At 38.2% G+C, this 9979-nt stretch overlaps 1 protein-coding gene across 4 annotated transcripts in view; it reads right to left on the reverse strand.

Annotated features, from left to right (window-relative positions):
- Positions 1–1637: 1637 nt before the first annotated feature.
- The window catches only part of LOC108976528 (putative fatty acyl-CoA reductase CG5065), a 126013-nt gene continuing 117671 nt past the window's right edge, over positions 1638–9979 (reverse strand). For all 4 annotated transcript variants that reach the window (XM_018945705.1, XM_018945706.1, XM_018945703.1 and 1 more), the window contains 7 exons: positions 8637–8749; positions 8115–8363; positions 7351–7606; positions 4081–4273; positions 3775–4014; positions 3443–3700; positions 1638–1855 (listed from right to left, as the gene is read on the reverse strand). In XM_018945705.1, coding sequence (XP_018801250.1) covers positions 1765–1855; positions 3443–3700; positions 3775–4014; positions 4081–4273; positions 7351–7606; positions 8115–8363; positions 8637–8749 — 1400 coding nt within the window. In that variant the 3' untranslated portion in view covers positions 1638–1764. The remainder of the gene's footprint in view (positions 1856–3442; positions 3701–3774; positions 4015–4080; positions 4274–7350; positions 7607–8114; positions 8364–8636; positions 8750–9979) is intronic.

The following is a 9979-nucleotide window of genomic DNA, read 5'->3' on the forward strand; positions in this document are numbered from 1 at the left end:
CGAGCGCTCTGAACGTCGTGCGGTGTTATTATTTTTGAACCTTTTTCGAAACCTTCCAATGGTAAAGTGGGTTTCTACATTAATTCTAAGGGTATAAGGGAACAGAAAATTCCAAAAAAAAAAAAAAAAAATTTAAAGATTACCCTACTGACCCCTTAAGATTTCAAGATAAACCTACGCGCGTTCACTCGCCTGTCGTGAAGTTGAGGCCGCGCGGAGTGTCAGGGTGCATATCACACCGTTTACCCGAACGGACAGACTCCTTCGTCGGACACTTGTATTGTGTTGTGTTCTTTTTATATATGTAGTAGATATAAATATGACCATAATASGCCATTTTCACCGTGAGACAGGATTGTTACGTCACGATCGAMACAAAAGATGAGGTCCAGATGATATGTCGCCGTAATAGATAATACTCGGTTTACGGTTACATGAAAGGCACTCAACAGTGACCCATCCTGCTGTGCATGGTCCAAACGGCGAGCGGGTTTGTATAAAGCCAAACCTGCGAAACCGAGTTGCAAMACCGTTTATTACCACCCTCCCCCCATTTTTCGGCTGTAATAGGAAGACGAAAACACTCCAGCTCTGAAAGTTTTCGACGCAGTACCCGCCGGGGGAAGCAGAGGAAGAGGAAGACCTCCACTCCGTTGGAAGGACCAAGTGGAAATGGACCTTTCTTCGTTTGGAATATCCAATTGGTGCCTATCCAATATTGGTAAACAGTGCCTACGCCAGTAAAGAAGARGAWGAWTRGRARGACCCGTTTGCTCGAACATTATTCTATATAGAAGTATCAATGTATGACATGTGGAATGCGTCGTAAAAGAAATGGAAATTTCATGTGCGGGTTAGACCCGTCTACGATTGCCCTGGTGTGTAGAATTTATACCATACAAATAAGACGCTTTCAGTGTCTAATTCAATGGTCTACAAGTTTTTAAGCCCTCAAAATCGTGAATGTGCTGAAAAAGGCTAAATTCCGAGAAACATATGTATGAGGCGATGGTATTACTTAAAGACACGATAGAGCATGCCGTATTATGCCGGTCAGCAACTACGTTGACAGAGCTCCTTGCAATTTTGATAAGCACCTGCCTTCCGCAAAAACTAAATGTTTGCTGTTGCGTCCTGGCAGCAACCATGACAAGTGTGGGCAGCCCATTTCCATGATCAGTATTAGTCACGGTGCTCTATTGTAATGGTGGAAATTGATAGTGAGGGACACATTCATAATGTCGTACAAGTGTCCGTCTTCTGCACTGTTAGCGCTCAAAAAACGAATTGGTAGAAAAAATAATTAAAAGAGCAAATTCCAGGTGAGGCGAGAACCTACCTAACCTACCCAACTAAGACAATTGTCAATGCAACTGTATATCGTGTACAGTTTTTAAATCCCCTCAACCTGTCCTAAGTTGACACACAGTCGATGTGCCTGTCATACTGATGCCACGCCCAGTCGCTACAACGGCACTAAGTGACGTAGTGCAGCGAGAGAAGTTGGCACATCGTTCAGGCCATCATTCTTACTGGGGGACAAAAGAGAGACGACAAACTCACCTTTCCAGTTCAAACATCTTCAATTTCCTATATAAGTTCCTATCTCTTCGTYCCCACATTAATTCAAAGTATCCTTATCATTTAAAGTGTGATTTATTAATTTAGATTTATTTTTCTCATTTTGTACATATGTATTTGGAAAACAAACTTTAGCAAACTCTCGTTATTAGTAATTAAAAAGGAAGTAAGCTAAATGAACTGCTAGAAAAAAAAGATATTAGTAATCTTATATAATAACGCTAACACCAGTGAGTAAACAATGAAGAGCGTCGTGTAGTGCAGCACTTTTAGTCTGAAAGAGACGGAAACAAAGAAAAAACATTAATAAAAATTTAATATTAAACATATCACGTATCAGAAGCTGAAAGAAAAATAGAGATTTGTATTTATTTCTATATTTATTTAGCCAACTATAAATAACACAATTCTTCCCAATTTCTCAAAACAATTAATATCAATATTCAAATGAGGACCGAGAACGAGGTCGATACATACTAATTTTCCAGAGACTATTTGCAGTAAATTTCCTTACTTGCAATATCATATAAAAATCTGTTATCGCGATAAACATATGAGAAAATGTATCGATATCCATGGACTATATCGATAATATTTGTATARAACCTTAGGATAGTTAGCCTATTATTTCGTAAGCAGTAAGTAAGAGGTGGATGTGAATAACATTGAAGGAACTAGTGTTCCAATCTGACAACTTAAAACTTTATCGTAAAATATAGGATAAGATATATGTAAGTGCCCGCAGTGTCGAGAACATTGCTGCCGCTAGCGCATCAATTGAGGAAGACCCAAATTAATCTCTCGCACGTCATTCTCAAGCGTTGGGCAACTCTGTGGCGTCGTTGTGGCGAATTTTGCGAAAAGATCTTGGCCTACRTCCTTACTAGATCAAATTGATGCAAGAACTGAAGCTGGTTGTTCACCAGAATCCTCGTATGTAACTTGAAAATTGTCAGAATCTTCATCGAAGCATTTGACGCCGTTATACTATTTCCGGTGAGGCTACGCCAAGTCTATGGTCCATACAAGCCAGCGACGATTGATGAACTTCGCGCGAATAGCGAACGTGAAATTGCAGCAGTATTGGACGATTTATGCTTGAAAACCGTCCAAACTTGGGTTCATCGAATGTACTTTGACAGGAATAAAAAAATCATTCAATCATATCCAAAACCGTTTTCGTTTTATTAAAAACTTTTTTTTGTAGCGCTCTTATTGAAAAACTCGTAACATACTCTGAATGTTTTGGCATATGGCCACTATTTCTGTGGTTAACAGTGACTTAAAATATTCATCACAGCCAAAACAACGAAAATAAATAGTAAACATTTTTTAGCGATTATTTTTTACAACTTTGAACGCGGATTAACTCAGCAGCAGTGCAATGAGCAATTCGGTTCAATTTTCAGCGATAAAGCTCCATCGAAAGCCAGTACTCATCGATTGCATGCTGAATCCAATCGAGGTCGTCTGAAATCAGTTGTTGTTCTGGAAACTATTAATACTGTATGCAAACTGATATTACAAGATCGTCATGTGACTAATGTGTGAGACTTAGGGCATTAGTAGACCATCATACGAAATATAAAAGGCAACCAAACCTTTTCCTGAGCCTGAGACTTTCTCAATGGACTGGTATACAAATTGTTTGACTCAGTTCAAGAATTGAGCCAAACCTAAATACTAGAGATATTTAATTTCATAATGAAAGCAATTTARGTTAAGGATATCATAAAAAATTATCGATTACTAATAATAATATATCGATWGTGAAATTTATCGATGAAATCGACRAARTTTTCGCTGTTTTATTCTCTTTCAAAATTTACTGRACAACTTTCCCAAACGWTTTAAAACTTACCGCGCATGACGTTTTATCGATTCCGGCACACTTCTAGGATCATCCTTCACCACATATAAACGTAACCCCACCAAACTGACTCGAAATAGTTCCTTCCAATCGAGATGACGCATATCGAAACCGAACATTTGCTTATCGGCACCTTCCAGTTTCCCTGATAAGGCACGCACGTTRTCGTTATCGAATTTGAAATCATTAGAACTGAAGTATTCCATCACAGAGCAGAATTTGTGTATTTTACGGTAGATTTTTAACATTCTGAAATGTTACCGAAAGTTATCGATTAATCGTTTGTTGTTATTATTAGCTTTAATCAAATATATGTAACAAACCGTGGCTTCTTTCCAACGACAACCATTGATAAATCCATAAACATCGCTGGCACTGTGTGATACAAAAAGGATAAGATCACAAATTGCCAGCGCCAGGGTACGATTGTGAAGCGTGGATACCAAATCGATTTGCGCATCGGTATATTGCAGCCATATTCGAAACCATATTCCATATACTCCTTCCAGGTCACCATATTGTCGGCATCTGGCACATAGTTGTAGATGGGCGGTGTGTCGTAACTGTGTGAAAATGTAAACAATATTTCTCGATAAATTGTAACAATTGTTCTCCTCACTGTTACTTACGTATTGCGCGCAATATCCCAGGCGCTAGCTAAGAGCGCATTCACCGATAAGTCCACTGGCACTATGTTCGCTTTGTTGTCGACCTTCCCGCTGAAGACTCGCAACACACCGGAGCCGATGCCGACGATTATGCCACACGGTCCATACATATTATCGATCCAACCGGAAATGGGTTCCTTGTAGGTGGTGATAACTGTAGCGGAGAGAAAATTTAGATAAAAGAGAAATTAATAATGATAGTTGGGAAAGCATAACGAAGACCGCACGTGAATTTTTATTGTTCTCGGAAGGTTACAGCTAGAAGAATACTACAGAACCGAGCGTTCAGACGAACTTTTCAACTCCAAAATTTGTCCATGATCTCTATCGTTAGTTAAATTTATGCCTTTAGCTTCGAATTATCGTAGTGAACAATACTTTATTCTAAATGTTTTAAGATGTCAGAGCAATAAAAGAGGTTTAATTTAGATTAAAAAAAATTTGCTTCTACAGAGTTAACTTTTATCCGATATAATATTCAATCACTTCCAAATAGCAGGTCAGTTTCAATTGAAAGATATAAAATCGCTTTCCTCAATGAACTAAAACTGCARCATCTTCTTATTGAGTGAACATTCTCGGAGACACTCAGGGAAGGCAATGTAGATGCAAACATCTATTCATTGATTTGGTTTATTATTGGTTTCCAGAAAACTGAAATTAATTCATTTTTCATGGGTAATAACGAAATGACACCAAATATTATTCGAAATTTGGTTGGAGTTTTTCAAGGACTTGTTTCTTTTTATGCTTTTAAAATCCCTTTCTAATGACTGGAATACTCAGTTTCAGTGAGAACTTTTTAACCACAGCAGACTTCAGTAAAACCGAATACATATATATATATATATAATGGAATTCTTAATCTGAGTCTCAAGCTGAGTCAAGCCAAGTTTCATTCAATCCACAGCCTTCTTTCAGAGTTATCTTCGACAGACAGCCAATCAGCAATCAAGGAGTGTCTTGAGAGCAGGGCAATAGTGTAGAATATCGCCATAAATAAACGACTTTATTTATACTGGGTATCAAGTCACAAAAGCATCGATGGCATTGAGCTAGTGGACAGKATTGCCAAGAATGTTATACGGCTGTTACCCGATTGGCTTTAAGACGAGCCGGACAAGAGCACGGTAAGAAAAGTTATAATCYGAYGAGTCCCGAAATTACTGMAGRAAATGTCGAGAGAAAGACACCAGAGAGCAATTTAGCATTTCTTGTATACATATCCCGTACTAGAAATRCAACGCTTAAATCAATTGTGGGCGCCACGGCATAAGACARWSGRRKAKSKATSGWKAGKSMGWMSWWYYKWWTKAMKYMYYCMKCWMKMKCTKSMYYMMKSAWGMMYKMYTMYTWYKWAYKAMMTAMWKMMTCSMYMWGGCATCGCTAAGKMCCAARACTGGTCTATGCGTAGCTCACGAGTCTACCAGAACAACTTAATTTAACATTTGGTGTTTGGAAACCGATACACAATTTATTTTATCATTATAGGAGATCACTTGGGCTGATTCTTCACCAATTTGTGGTACCTAACTTGATCAACGCAAATTACACTCGGTTGTGGTTGAAATTTGTTAACTTAATTCAAAGTATACCGCTTTATAGAATCAGATCAGAAACAATGACTTCCTAGAAAAATTACCATCTTAATTAGGATGCTATATTCAGGCTTTCCTCTTTAATATCACAACTATTTTGTCAGTGGATTTAACATTTYCGGCTGATACTAAAGGAAATGAAAGACTAAAGAATTTCTACCTTCCGTGACTTATTGACATGGCTTTCGAATCAGTTTGGACCTAGCATCGGACTACCTGTTGAATTCATAGGATTTTTAGACCTTTATCGAGATTTTATTCTGAGAACCCTTTTGTGCTGRTTCTGAGGAAAGAAGATTAACTTCAATTTATACGATTTGAGGTTTTTGAAAAAAATTCTAGATATGCGGATTGGTCCACCTGATTCACCGATTGGAGTTACAAACCCCTCTGAGTTATTTGCTGTTTGTTAGGGAAGTAGTAAGGGATTTACGKCATTCGGCATGAAGTTTTGGAACCAACTTTGCGATTTAACTATCCAACCAATCAAGAATTGGTGTTAGACATTCAGTTTATAGATATCGGTAACTTTTTTAAGCTAAGAAACATGAATGCTGTTACTAATAGAAATATGTAGTAAAGTTCTTCCTGCATTCCAGTCATCTTTTATGATGATTCTGTGCTCAATCTRCGGTCTTGTATTGGACTGTCTGTGCATTTTACTAATCCATATTTTTTATCCCTTAAGGCGTGCAACTTTTTATTTTGCTGTTAACAARAGAAAAATGGGGGATTCTTGTATGAAATTTTCGACCCAATTCTGCTATATCTCATTCGATGAATTTGCCGTTAGCCGAATCAATTGAGTTCAGGCCGATGTCTTGCGGTAACCCACAGATACAAAAGTGATTCAAAAAAATGGATTCATGTCTGACGATCTCCAGCGTACAACTTGAGACCACCAAATATGCCTCTAACCTGCCAAAGCTTCTAACAATAATCCATCTGTAAKTAACATTCTTGCTCAAAAATTATAACCTGAAAAAAATTCATTAGCACAAAGTCAACTCTTCTCCAAAGCCAACCGCACTGGAGCCAGCAAATATCGCTTGCGAAATAGATTGTTTTGGCATGACTTGCTGCCGACTCGTGTCATTCACAAATCCTTTTGTAAAATCGTTCGGCGTTATTACATTGAATTGGCCGATTTGACATAGTACAAGGATTACCACTTGTAGTATTACTGTTTGTCAACTGAGACGCCACAATTGCCTGAAACTGGAGTGTTTGGCACCTGAGCAATCGACTTTTTGCAATTTGTACCTGATATCAAACGCTGACGACAGCGCTGGCTGCTAGAGTTGGTTTTAAGCAACAACAACACTGAAAATGACAGAAATAGAACAACAACAACCAGAAATTGAACAACAACAACTAGAAATAGAGCAAAAACAAGAGGAAATAGAGAAACAAGAACCAGAAATAGAACATCAACAGGAAGAAATAGAATAACAACAACAAAAACAAGTTGGACTACAATAACCACAACGGCAARTATAGCCACATTCCTAAGCACAGCACACAAAACCAATTTCCTAGCTTTGCTGCCGTCGCCACTTTATTGTTGTTATTGTTCTCTATAGCAAACGTTGTKGTTGTCGGAGAAATCACAATTTCATTAAATAAATCTTACCAATGCCTGGCCGAAATATCGTCACTGGCAATTTCTCYGCATAGTTTTGCACAATATCCTCCGCCAGGACCTTGGTGTATGTGTACGTGTTCGGATATCCTTTGATTATGGTCGCTGTCAGCTCGTTGAGTGTATGCTCATCGAGACACTCGCCCAGCTTGCAAGCATTCTCACCGGTAATGGCGCTGTGATAGAAACGCTCCTGTATATAGCGATGATTGCAATGGGCGAAGGCAGTCGAGACATGTACGAAGGCCTGTGTGAAAGAGGGGGAGAAAGGGAAGAAAAAGCAAAAAAAAAAAAGTTAATGAAATGAAAGTGAGATACTTGCGAACACAAAGCGGTAAATAGAAACATAAATTGCTTGACGCACACAAACACACACACACACACGYACATGCGAAGACWGAAGTCTACATTCATACCGACACACACACATAGACAGTTGTCAGCTGACAAGTGTATATTTATAGGTGTGTACTCGTATGTGTATTTGCAGCGGGCAAATTGAAATCGCCAAAGCCACACGCACACAGCCTCATATACACACACACATCCAAACACAAGCTCAGTGGACACTTTCGAGTTTGCGAACAAAATTACCGAACCAAGCAACATTTTACACAAACTTTCAGCTGAATGCCTCTGCAACACTATGCATGTATGTATGTATGTATGTACGTATGCGCGAGTGTGTGTTTATGTGTGTGCATTCACATGCCCTTTTAGCCGAGTATCGTTCGGCGATTAAGCTGCGAGCTTACCTTTAAGTGGACAATCTCCTTCGCCAGCTGCAATATCTCCTTGGTGCCGTTCACATTTATGGCAATGGCCATTTTCAATTTCTCATCGAAACGCACCGTCGCCGCCCCATGAATGACAATGTTTACATTCTCCTTGATTAGCTCACGTTCGGTTTGCGTGATGCCCAGCGCGGGCAGCGAGCAATCACCGCTGATGATGGTGATTTTCTGCCGATACTTGGGATTGCATTTTTTCAATTTCTCAAACACCTGCACGGCAAGCACGTCATGAAAAGTGTGGCAAAAGAAACGAAACCGTTGAAAAACAATAACAAGTAAACAACAACAACAACAACAAATATTAATAATAAACAAAGCTGGGAAATATTGAAAGAAACAAAAAAAAGCGGAAAAGGTAGAAATATTGGCTAATAAAAGGAAAAAAGGTTGCCTTAAAGGCAAGCAAATGAAGTGTTTAGGTTGCATTTAAGGCTATAACGCGTTATAACTGTATATATATACATATGTATGGGTAACGCTTACAGGATCATTGAACAGATCGTCGATGCGTGAGTAGACGTCTTTGCCCTTCTTGGTGCGTATGAGCAGATAGATTTGAGCCACTTCGGTGATGCGCAGCAATTTTTCGATTATGACTGAAAAGAAATGAACAATAACAACAGAAAATGTGTTAAATAACCGAATTGCGCAAAATAACAATGAAAGAAATGTGCATAGCTAATATTTATTAGCGGTTTCTCTAACAAAAATCATAAAAAACWAACGGCGCATAAAAATTCCAAAGTGATTGCGGTTTGGGTTTAATAATTTCATGYTAAACTGCTTTTCCAGAAAGAAAACTATTCAATATTAGTACTGGATCCATTTTAGTAGCAATTTATTAAACAAAAATGCCAGCAGAACACACTCATGTGTTAAAGGTGCGTATATTTGTTATGATATGCACCTAATGTGGTGTGTGTCTTAGCTAAAGTTTCGCTAAAGTGAACATGTGAAACASTTATTACACTCTTTCAGCAATGACTGACTTTCAAATAATAATTKTGCGACTAATAATATATTGTGAGAATATATATATACAACTGTGAAGTAAGGTGGATTTATTTATAAAGTGTAAATTCTTTATTTATTTCTCCAAATCACTTTCATACCCTTCAAAGTAATCTTCTGTCGATAAAACACTATTTTACCATCAATTTTTTAGTCCTCTAAGCAGTCGGAATAGTCTTTTTCTAAAGTTGGTTTCAAGGCTGTCTACCATTCGGTTTTTATTTTCTCAATCGTGTCAAAACGTTTTCCAACGTGTCCACACAAGAGTATTTGTTCCGCACACGAAATTTGATACTTGAAGTACTTTCCTCAACAAAAGCAATCGATGTAAAAATCAAAGAATCCGGTTGTTTACCAAAACACGTATAACTCGAAGATAGTTAAAACATTTGACAGATAGAAACTTGGCAAATGAACGATATCAAGCGACGKTGCTGAAGTTCTAGCTAGTATACCGCCYATTGACGTACAGGGAGAYGAATTCCCGCGATTAGACCAGCCAGCAGAGCCGTCTGTACGCGTTAAARAAGAGGAGAGAACCAAAATCTTCACAATGTGGCAGYAACRGTGTCAAACCTCAATCAAAGGATGGTGRACTTACGGACTAATCACATATGTGTGTGATGGATAGACACCATGAGCGAATTATTTACCAAAAATAATAGATATACAGTTTTAGAACATTTCAGACGTAATTTACTGTAATGYACTGAAGTTGTTCAATGTTGGAAAGGAGAAACTCAGTCAACCTACAAAGAAAAACGTAAACAAATGTGGGCTAATAAGACTTTTTTATTTAGGCTTGGCGCGAAAAC

The sequence above is a fragment of the Bactrocera latifrons genome, unplaced genomic scaffold, assembly GCF_001853355.1.
Source record: "Bactrocera latifrons isolate USDA-ARS-PBARC rearing strain unplaced genomic scaffold, ASM185335v1 scaffold_77, whole genome shotgun sequence".
NCBI lineage: Eukaryota > Metazoa > Arthropoda > Insecta > Diptera > Tephritidae > Bactrocera > Bactrocera latifrons.